General features: G+C 32.3%; 1 protein-coding gene across 4 annotated transcripts in view; it reads right to left on the minus strand.

Moving 5' to 3' along the window:
* LOC149801406 (opioid-binding protein/cell adhesion molecule homolog) overlaps positions 1–12,372 on the minus strand; it is a 36,356-nt gene continuing 23,984 nt past the window's right edge. For all 4 annotated transcript variants that reach the window (XM_089955498.1, XM_089955499.1, XM_089955500.1 and 1 more), the window contains 6 exons: positions 11,121–11,218; positions 6,858–7,059; positions 6,225–6,368; positions 4,646–4,771; positions 3,757–4,071; positions 1–1,786 (listed from right to left, as the gene is read on the minus strand). In XM_089955498.1, coding sequence (XP_089811624.1) covers positions 1,734–1,786; positions 3,757–4,071; positions 4,646–4,771; positions 6,225–6,368; positions 6,858–7,059; positions 11,121–11,218 — 938 coding nt within the window. In that variant the 3' untranslated portion in view covers positions 1–1,733. The remainder of the gene's footprint in view (positions 1,787–3,756; positions 4,072–4,645; positions 4,772–6,224; positions 6,369–6,857; positions 7,060–11,120; positions 11,219–12,372) is intronic.

The raw sequence follows: 12,372 nt of genomic DNA on the forward strand, positions 1-12,372 counted from the left end.
TTAAAATCTCAAACATTTTATTTTCAAAATATATTTAAGTTATTTATTCTGAAATCTTATTCTATCTCACAGTATAAAAGTACTGATATGAAAAGTTAGTCCAGACATAATGCCATTATAAGGGCATTGAGTTTGTCTACATTACACAGACCGTGTCTGGCTCATTATTAAAATTCTTTATAAATGTTCTAATTAGGTAATATAAAATTTAAAAAAGCATGGTTGTTACAAGGAAGGCAAGGAAATATAATCTGAACAAATAGTACTGACAATAGCAAAAAACAAACCTGTATTCAGAATACTGGTGGCAAGTTATTTCACTCTAAATTTCTGACAAACAAAATAGATAAAAGAAAAGCAGTTTTTGGTATTTTAAAAGTGCAGTGGGCAGGACTAGAATTATTCCGAATGAACTATACTGGCTTTGCATGTGGAACAATCTAATTCGTTGATAACTGACCAATGAAGGCTATTGAGCACTGAGAATCAGAGAACAAGAGTGAAGGTTAAAATTCCTCTCCTAATTAAAAAAGGCTTAGGTTGGTGGTGGGATCACTTTACTGTGAAAATAATGCTAATGCTTAAACAGGAGTTTCTGAATGGGACTTGCAACTAGGATTTAAGACCATGAAATTAAACTCCACAATTTACATTATGATACTGGGATAAACTAATGTAGGAAATCTTTAATGTATCAGTATTAACAATGTTAGTAAGATTCAACACACACTAAGAGGTTCTGGGAAATCAGTGCAAAACCTACCTTGTACAAACTGTTATACAGATACGTATTGTACTTATGTTTAGAATGATCACTGGACTTGTAACTTATAAATAACTACTATGGAACTCTTTGAGGAAAATGTTCAAGTTCACAAAAGATGGAGAAAACGACCATATTCTTACAAAATCTTACCCCATCCCCACAAAACATATGAAGTTCCTATTGCACTGGTTTTAAAATTAGAGTAGGCAGGGTTTTTTTTATTAAAATTACGTACATATTTAATGGGATTTTCTAAATTGGTACAATTTTTTATTCCTTTTATAATTATTTATTTTTTTACCATGGGATAGAAAAGTGCTAGGATCAGCAATGTGAAACAGGGACGGTCTGATGAATGGAAACACATATATATTTTTGGTCTATCAAAAAGTTTTGCAGTTACAATTATAACATTTTGAAATGAGAAAATGCCGTATATGCAGTCAGAATTGATGTTTGGAACAAAACAGGCACTCTCATTGCACAAAACGATATCTTCCAAGCAAATGACATTTTTGTCCTGGTTGATTCTCATTAATCTCAGATCTTTTTACTGATAGGTCTTCTTTAAATGGATATAAGTTTCAGTGCAAGTAAAAGAACAAGAGTAGCAAAAGAAACTTGACTGCTATGACAATTAAAAATAATATCTCCCTGTTAACAGAAATGTTATAAACTGTCAACTTTAATGGCATTTATCAATGTAAACAATACATATTATGTGGAGAGAGATTACAACCAAAATGAAATTGAGTGAGTGAGTGGTTTAATGAATTTATGATAGCTCAATGCCCAAACAATTCAAAATAAAAAGTATACTAGCATGTGATAAGATTATTCAAGAGTCACACAATACGCCATATCTGAAGATCTTCATGCGGCTTTTGACTAAACACAAGTACACCAATAAATATTCTTCCTCATTATGAGTATTTGCAATCAGATTTAGGGGTACAAAGTGTACTTTTCAAACGTCATAGCGGGTGATGCCATCCTCACTGTTCTGGTCTTCATCTGGATCTGAAAGAGTGGGAATGATGGGAAGGTCAGTACAAAACAAGAGTTATTGAACTCTAAAGTTTAATATCCAGAAGGCATTTTTTAGTATACTCTGTATATTTTTGTTTACAAAATTCTGAAATATGCTCCTAAAGGTTGAGGTTGCAGCTATAATTTGAGGTTTAATAAAATAGATAAGAATTAAGTAAGTTTATTTTCAATGTTGGGTTTCCCTACCTTTAAAATAATATTTATCATAGATAACACGTTAGTAAATCCAAAACTTTTGCTCTGAAACATCAGATAATAAAACAATTATGTATTTAATGATGAATACACAGGAAACTTTTTGGTCTATATATGAAAAGAGTTTACATAAATCACATGTGGCTGGACACTTACTAAGTGTGCATCCTTATCACATACTCTCAGATAATTCCTAAGTTGTTCAAACAGAGCAATAAATATACCATACGTGTCATATTTTGGCTAAGCTCATGTGAAGACCTGCTGTGATAATTTAAATTCGGCCTAATTCCTTTCAAATCAGAACACTATAGACTGAATCTGATCTAATCAGTATATTCGAAAAGTGTATTAAAAATTCTCCAAATAAAATTTAGTGTTTTTCTTTTTGTTTTTATTATTTAATATGCCAACTTTGATACCTGATTATTATGAAAGTTTCCCTAGAACCTATGTATAGAACTTGGACAAATTTCAATGCAATAAAAGTCTTTAAGAAACATAAAATGAAAGTTTTAATAGTGATGTGCAAAACAGCGTCAAGACATCAGCAATTGGTGAATCAGTTCAACCACCTACTGTTTGTCAGGCAAATTTTTTGTAAGGACAGTTGTTACTAAAGGTGAATGGGATAAAAAATATTTTTTTTTAAAAAAAAAAAATGACAAAATCAAATTCATCAATTATTTATCTAAAATTAGTTTTAAAAAATTCTCTCTAAATAACAAGTTTGTGTTATTTTTTGTGACCTTAATAATCACAATTTCTACTCTGTTATCAAAATTTCTACTTTTATCTCAAAGTCTGTATTTGTTCTTTGAGTTTTTTTTTCTTCTGTGATTTTAATATACTTCTGCAATTCATAAAAAGCAATATCAATAAATTTTTAATCTGATGTATTTAAGAATAACTATGGACAAAAAGTATTTACAAATTGTTCTAAGCAGTGTAAAAGTTTATTACAAAGTTACACACCTTTTTTGGGCTGTCTCCCGAAGATAAATCCAAGACCTGTGTCTTGTGTAAGTGAGAGGATCTTAAGCTTAAAGACAATATTTTTTAAAGGGACTTTGCCAAGAATTTCTGACGTACAAATAATCTTTAGTCACCAATTTAAGTTTTCTTTTACTGGTGATATTTTTTTTTTGGGATGGGTGGGTTCCAAAAGTGGTCTGTTTGGTAAAAAAAGGCTTATTTCTAGTTCAGCTGAATGCTGTGTTCCAATACAGCCCTAACATGTCAATCTAAGCTGTAAGAAAATGAAAAAAGGAAAACTAAAAATAATGATATCTGCTTTGCCTGAATAATATAACTAATTGTTGCCATAACCCAAAATGGTCAGCAAAAGACTACTAGAAATCATAGCTTATCCTGGTGCATTAATCACAAATTAATGACACTTTATTTCAAAATATTTCCTTAAATCATTTCACAAATTTATTTTGTCTTCTAGGCAAACTACTGAACTTCCACAAAAGTGTAAGAACAAATATGAAAGTATCAAAACTAATGAAGCAACCTTCTTGATATAATAGAAGAGAAAGACTTAATCATTCAAAAAAAGCAGAGGCAAACATAATGAGCAAGAACATGTGAGAAATAAAGAGATAATCAATCAAATCTACAAGGTTGATAAATAAAACTTTGATTTTGTTTTAGGAAAGATTCATTAAGTGAATGAGAATAAAAAGTACTTCCGTTTTATTTTCATAATTGCTATACATCATAAAAATTCTTCTGCTCACTTTGTAATACGACCACCCTCTCACTATGTCCCCTACTGAAGTTCTTGGTTCTACAGACATAACGGCCATAGTCCCCATCTCCCAGATAACCTTTCCGGATGGTCATGGACACAAAAAGAGTATTATAGTCTTCTGTCAGATCTGTATCAGTGACCACTTCATATTTCCAGCTGGTATGGATTGGTGAGTTGCTACTTTGATACACCCACTCCAACCCTCCATCCATAGGATATGCTGCTACTGCGCAGTGCAATGTCACTTCCTGTCCCAATGTAGCATTAACTGTGTCTTGGAAAACTTCAACTTCAGGGCTAACTTAACAAAAAAGATAAGCAAACAGGAACTGTACATATTATTTACATAGCAACAAATGCAGTTGTTTTGATTTAAAAATGGCATTTGTAAAAGTTTTAATATTTGCAATAACTTTGAAAATCAAATGACTTGTTTTCTGTCTTCATACTTGTACAGAAGATATTGTATAACCTCAGTAAAGAACTAGTGTATTCTTAATTTCAAATATGAGAGAATAAACCTATATTTATCCCTATATTAAACAAATATGACATAATACACCTATATTTATCCCTATATTAAACATTCTTTCTATGGATCATAACTCAGTCCAAAGATGCAAATTAGAAGTCTCGTCTTCAGGCAAGACCCTGATTCAACATTTTGGCCTAAACTTTTACAATTACATTTATTGCTGAACATTGCAGACGCCAGAAATCATTTTAAGATTTAGTTAAAAGAGCATCCATTTCATAATGTGTCTTCTTCAACTGTCAGATTATCTAAAGAGTAAATCAAAATGTCTAATTATATGTTTTCAAAGAAAAGACAGGAAGACTTGAGAAAGACAGAGAAATAGCAACAGGATAAGTACAGTTGACATAGATTTGGATCTCTTTGCGATCTTTTCCAATGCTATTCGACGCCAAGCATGTGTATATGTTGTCATAGTAACGTGTGATATTATGAAGGAAAAGTCTGTTTCCTTCAACTCCACTATCTGAAAAACAATGAAAGTGAAAGAGAAATCAGAATGTCTTTCTTGGATGTGACATTGTAGATGTTTCAACCGAACATTGAAAGTAGACCTTAGTCCCCTATATCAAATACCTTAACTTATTAAGTATGATGATTTATGCAGTATCTAAACATTTCTGTTTGATGCCATCAATGGTTAGCGAGGTAATTTAGTCATGAATATTCCCCCAAGGCCGTTTTAGGCAGTATTTGTGACTTAAGTCCATCTAACATCACTGGGGAACCCCACATTGCGAAGCACATTTTTCGACAGTTATTGAGTGTGAAATTTTCCTTTATTGTTTTCAGATTTCATTCATTATAGTAAATGGGAAGGAGGTGTTGTTGATGGATGTAGCAGCACAAATATGTCCTTGCTGTTCAAAACCACCATAAAAAGATAATATCATGAACTAACAATTTTCTTATCAGTTAAAAGTCAAATGAAAATGCAATGTACGAAGTCATCAAATTCTTATGTGAGAGAAAAGCAAAGTAAGACTGAGCTCAAGACATTAAAGCCTTGCTCATGTTTTCACAATAAATGTAGTATTTCCCACCAGAACTATATAAACAATACCATATACTGGAAAAGAATTTTCATATGAAGCCACTATTTGAAGAAAAAAAAATGCAGGCTCAAATTCTCTTAATAAAACTAGAGAATGGTTGCTGAAAAATGTGCTGGATGTTACTGAGTTAATGGCTGCACGAGATTTTCATTATTTTAAAGTAACAATAACTGGGAATTGATGTAAAATTAAACCATGAAATTTGAGTAAAGATTGATGATTTAGCTTAGCTGTTTAAACGAATATAGCAGGGAAAGTATGTGGTCACTGAAAACATTAGAAACGCTAATAGGAACAGCCAAAATGTTTCAATATTTTACTTTGAAATTGATCTAACTTCTGAATGAACACATTCCACCTGCCAAACTGTAAACCCAGGTATTCTTCATACTTCTGTCTTTCTTTCTCTCTGTCTCTCTCAAAATGATTAGATTCAAGAGGCTACTGACAGAAGTCTGGAGTGCAAATGTGAGATTTCAATGCTCAGCACTGTATTTAGTAAGGACAAGTTACCAGTATGCAGGTGTATTTTTCTTTAGGTCGAGCAATATTATTATCCATAAAATTGAATGCCCCTTTACTTCTTAATCGCTAACTTTTAATGATTCTAAAATGAACTAAAGTTCATTAAATGTAGGTAACAACCAGATAATACAAAGGAAACGTTTCTTTTCTTTAGACTGAAAAATGTTGACATTGTCTAAGATAGTGCCTATGTTTTTCGTACTTTGCTAACAAGAATGTCAATAAGTTATTCTCACGAATTCAGTTTTGTCTCTGTCTGTATCTATCTTCTTACATAGCTGGTGAATTGTGTTGGTGATGCAATGTTGTAATATATGACTAGTTAGCAGGGTTACCAACCTTGCCCTATTCTGTCCACTTGGTATGGCAATTTCCAGAACCAGCGTACAGTTGGAGTCGGGGAACCAGTTGCGTTGCACCAGAGAGTGCCTGTATCTCCTTCGTTAAATGTCATATCATGTGTATCGCGTATCACTGGTGGAACTGCAAAATATATTAAAAGAATCACCATAAATGCATAATTGCATCTAAGTGAGTGTAATTGTTTGTGCTTTTAGCATGTTTCACACACTGTGAAAAAAAATAGCTACACTGAGAAGGACACAGTGTACCTTAATCATTTAAAGTCAATTATTAAGTCCTTCGGACATGATTTTCTACAGAGACGTATACTCTGCACAGAGTTTACACTACACCAAAATACATAAACATGTTTGCAAAACATGTACAGGCACACAGAGTGAACTCACTTTTCATGTAGAGATCATCCTGAGGAAAGACCTAAATATCGACGTTCCCCATCTAGATGAGCTCTCCAAACATACACACACACACACACACACAAGGGAAATAAAAACTCATTTTATACAGTAATATAAATGTCTGCGATGATCTTGATCTTAGACACTGCGTATACAGTCTCACTCTCTCTCCAACACACACACACATTGAAAGAAAAAAGGGTATAATCACTTTCAACCATGAGGTCGACCTGTTCCCGGACATCATCACCAACCCTACACGTGTAATCACCAGCGTCCCCTAGTTGTACATTTCCTATCTTCAAGTTCCACTCTTCTTTGTAAGATTTGCTGATGGTCATCCGCTTCTTGAAGGCAGGCATAACATGCTCTGATATGCTTATGATGGTATTAGGGTTCTTAAACCATCTCACCTATTGCCACAATAGAAATTGCACAGAGGATATAAGATATATGAAATAAATTCATTGTTTTTGTCAAGTCGTTGCGAGCAAAAGATTTGAAGTAAAAACAACACACAAATGTATGATTCATCTTACATTGTGACCATCATTAGCATAATGCAGTGGAATGAAGCTGAAGTACATTTTGGATGCCTCGGACATAACACCCTTTACTTTTATGATGTCATTGCATGTACTATGAAAATTTATCATATGACCTCACCGATGTGACTTTATGTAAAACCTTGCAAACTTTATTTAGAAAATGTGTATTTCCTCCACAAATTTTTGTTAATATAAATATGATTCTACCTGTCTAGTCCATGTCAGCTACCTCTGTGTGTCCTTGAGGACAGCACTTAGCTCTCATTCCTTGCATGATATGGTCAAAATAAAGTGATGAAGGTGTCGTTAAAAACCGACCATCCATCCAACAAACCAACTATTAATAGCATCATGACAATTACACTTTTGATCAATGAACTCGATATAGTGGAGTGAAATGATATAACAAAATGGTATTATGAATGTAATTGTAAACAATAGAGCTTTCTTGAGGTAAATATGAAATAGATCAATAAATAGGTAATTAAAAACAATGGGCCCAAGGTCATGTAGCACAGGATGCTGTGGCCTGTGAGGGCATTCAACAGCACATGAATGGAGTCCATTTTTGTATTCTTAGTCAATCTAGTTTTTCTTATTTTATTCTGTTATGATATAAGAATAATACAATTCGAATAAACAACATTTCAATATTTGTTTTTTTTTCTGAAAAGTTTACACATAGTTCCTGTTATGATTGAAACCTGAACACCACGAAATAATACACGTTACTTTACTGCTCCGAGGCACTCACATACTTGTGGTGATTGTCATTCAACTTTGGATGAAATTGTGTTTGTTAAAGAGGATGGAATAAAATTTAAGACAACTTTTTGTCAAGATAAGCCAGAAAATTTCCATCTAAAGTTATCGTTCTGATTGTCAGAATTTTGCCGTCATGGTGGCGGTCAGTATGATAGTTCAGTGTGATTCATCGGTTCTGGATAATACCTCAGAAACATGTATTTTGATTCAGTCTGGAGTTGCTTGTGGTTCATTCAATTTGTTGTACAAGATAAAACAATACTATTAAGAGTGAATATAAATGAAAAGTTTATGTCAATGAGAAGCTGATACATTATATCAACGTTCAATCTCTCTCTCTCTTGACCAGTGGCAAGCATTAATGTTAAATTAGTGGGAACGATTATAAAGTATACAATAAGATTCCACCCATGGGTCACGAGGCTTTGCCGAGTGTCTGACGTAAAATTCTGATCCCAAGGGTGGAATTTTCCTATCTATCACTGATGCATAATGAAGGATTATTTTCTCACATTCCATAATTAAATATTAGGGATGAGGTCAATATCCTGCCTATCTAGTGCTGATGAAACTTTAAAACAGCAAAACACTCGTTAAAAATGTCCTCACCTTAAGATCAAGCTCAAAATGATGGATTCACAAACAAATTCATGGCAAATTTTAAATAATTTATATAATGTTTAAATGCATATCAGCATTCCAGGAATGGTGGCTGAGACCATCAACGCAATAGATGCAATGTGTCAGAACCTGTATACTGAAGACATTTTATGCAATGATAAAAATCTGAACACGATTAAATGAGACACACAAACAATAATTACAGGCTACTGCATTTTTATGGGAAAATATGAATGAGTTTTCTTTGAGTAATACTGCACAACACTGGGAGTGTAGTATTAGTCTGACAAAAAAAAAACAAGTTCATATTTTCCAATACAACTGCTGTAACTTTTTTATTATATACTCATTCCTATCTAAGGCTTACTAATAAAAGAATACACTACAAGAAACAAAGCAATTTAATTCATGCTATATAACAAAGTTAATACAAAACCATAGATTCATCAATACACAAAAAGAATGTTAATCCACATATAGCAGCACCAAGCAACTTTTGAACTTAGTCGTGTGCACATGACATTAGTTTAAAAAGTATTCTCGTTTTGGTCTAATTAAAATTGAAATTTAGTGTTTTCGAGTCATATCATCATTGAAACAATTGAAATTTAGAGTCATATTGTGAATGAATGCGCACTGAAACAGCTTTTCCAGTTGTTCTGGAATGGATGGATTTTGTTCTGTCAATCCAACCCAGTTCTGCTTTTCTGCTTGTGATGGGCTGGATTTATAAGGTCAATTCCATATCAGTTACATGTGAGTTGAGCAGATGAATCAACTGAACAAACATATCCTTCTGTTCTGTCATGGTCTGGAATCATAATGTGAAGAAAATATGAATTCTTTTAATTGAAATTATCAAAATGACACTATGGAATATCATACATTTCGTTTTGAGTGCAATTTCAGTTTGGAAATGTAGCCAAAATTACAGTACAATTGTGGTGTGTATCAGGTTTTCCATGACATAGGTCATGTCATTCGGATTTACATGGGTCATGTCATTGGGATTTGCAGAACCAACTAAGAAAGTACATTTTGAGGAAATTCAAGAAGCATAAATGTAAGTATGTTTATTGTCATTCTTATTACCACCTAAAGAAGACATAAGTTTATGCCCTATCACTTGCATGCTCGCTGCTGGAGGGACCCCAGCTAACATTATTGAGAAGATAAATTTCTTTTAAATACATGCTACTTTACTGCTATTCTCACTCAACACTGAAGGTTAAGTTTGTTAATGAGGACAGAAAGTTTTATAACCAAAGAAAAACAACGAAATAATCAGAAAATTCAGTCAAAGGTGTTGGGATTGCCTCAATACTGCTGTCATGGTGGTGGGTAAATTTGAAAGTGCAGTGTGCCAGGATATTTTAGTCCATCAGTCTTGGATAATCTATTTAAAAAATTTGGAGTCACTTGAGATTCATTAACATCAGATTAAAGGATAAAAAAGCTATTCAGAGTGAAGTTGTGCAAATTTTACATGAAAGGGAAGTTGTTGACTGATTCAATGTATCAAAGGTCAGCCTGATTAAATCTCTCTCTCTCTAACATAAGCAATTAGTGATCACTAGCAGTCCATCCATTTTCACATTTATAAGTGATCATCATTCCATTGCCATTACATTTAGCTGAAGCCATAAGTTGTTCATTGAATATGGGTACATATTTACCATACAAGTAAGCAGTTAATATTTTTAGTTAACAATGTTTAATACCTCTGTATTTTTACCGGTAGCAAAAAGGTTAAATTAATGTGTCTATGAAGTAGATAATATCTATACATATCACATGATGTGTTATGTTTATTTAATTTTAATTTTTTGTTGGTTTTTTTATTATTTATTTATTTCATTACATGCTGTTGCAATATAACATCGTATGTTGGTTGTGACCTTTCCAAAAACTGAGTTTATTTCTATTTGACCCCAATTTATTTTTTATATTTTATTCTGTATTCTGTGTAGACAACTAATACATAGCTATATTATTCTCCATGTGCATGGGTTTAAAATCAGAATTATTATTAAAAGAAGTAAATAAGTTTATTTGGGTTTAGGTCTAGGTTCTGACATTTCCTTAGTGTATTTTACATAATCCAGGTTATGGTTTTATTTTGTAAACATTAGGATCATTCTAGAAGGTTAATTTCCATTAGGTAATTTTTTGTTTATAGAAAATGTTAACTGTGACCAGAGGTCAAGTACAGAAAAATATAATTTTGCAAATGGTCTGTAATTCTTGGATTATTTTGTGATTTGAATTCGCAATACATATGTTCTTTTTCATCATTTTTACTTGTATTCTATGGAAATAAATTATTTGTTGAATTTTACAAATCTTGTTGCCTTTCACTCCTTTCTGTTGCTTATTTTTAGAGCAATAGACTCATAACAAACGTCATTTATATAACGTTCCAGAAATCCATTTAATATTTCTATTTTTTTAAATAAAAAAAAATGCTATTAATGGTATAAAAAAGGAGACCACCCAAAAATAGAAGGAAAAAATATTTTAAAAAATAACAACAAATTTACCGTATTATCGCCTGGATCAGGCACAATACATGGCAAAGTGGCAGGTCCATTAACAGCAGCCTTCACCAACACAGCTTTTACACCATTCAAGAGGGACCCTGAAAAACAGACATATCTCTTTCATATATATATATATATATATATATATATATATATATATATATATATATATATATATATATATATATATATATATATATATATATGGGCCTATCTGTCTATCCCTCTGCGTCATGAAGATCGTCAGTTTAATTGTTGTTGTTTTGGGTTTAATGCCATTATCAATGATAACGGTGGAGGAAGTACCCGGAAAAATCCTGGGAAGATGCATCGATCCATGAGTAACTAGTCTGCAAGCTTTCTCACATACCCACACTGGCAAAACCTGAGGCTAGAACCCACACAGAGCTGAAATATCGGTGATCTTAGACTAATTAGCCCCCCCCCATTCTAATTGTATCAAAAGCTATAAACTTTGTGTACACAAAACGAATCACATGACCTAGGAATGGGGTGGATGTGGGTGCATGCTATTGCTGTTCTCTGTATTTCACTGGTTACCTATAATTAGCGATCACTTCAACATAGAAACAAGAATAATCAGTCCCTTGGTCATGTTGACTTGGTAATTCATTGACAGCTAAATATATCGAGTAGCACCTTTAGGATGGTTTGACAATTAAATCAAGCTAAAGCTAGAGGATTAGTGACTTATCAAAGCCCCAAATACAATGGGTGTTTTTCCCCCACCGTAAAGGAACTAAGATCATTACGTTACATTATAGTTAGTAGCCGCTAATTTTATCTATATGGAGTGGGTGATTTCTGGAATTGTGACATCCAAAGTACTATCTCACGAAGTAGTTATGAACTTGAAGCTACTGTTTTATTGATAGTTATTAAAAAGAGGATCAATGCCTCTCCAACTTCATTTAATTTTCAACTCTGATGGAGAAACATGGAGATTTTACTGTGTTCTGCAAATAAATAACTCCAAGGACCCAGAATACTTATAGAATATTTATAGAATACTTATAGAATATTTATAGAATATTTATAGAATACTTATAGAATACTTATAGAATATTTATAGAATACTTATAGAATATTTATAGAATACTTATATAATACTTATAGAATATTTATAGAATATTTATATAATACTTATAGAATACTTATAGAATATTTATAGAATACTTATAGAATATTTATAGAATACTTATAGAATACTTATATAATACTTATAGAATAT

Source organism: Sinohyriopsis cumingii, chromosome 4 (assembly GCF_028554795.1).
Source record: "Sinohyriopsis cumingii isolate HCF-2022 chromosome 4, ASM2855479v2, whole genome shotgun sequence".
NCBI lineage: Eukaryota > Metazoa > Mollusca > Bivalvia > Unionida > Unionidae > Sinohyriopsis > Sinohyriopsis cumingii.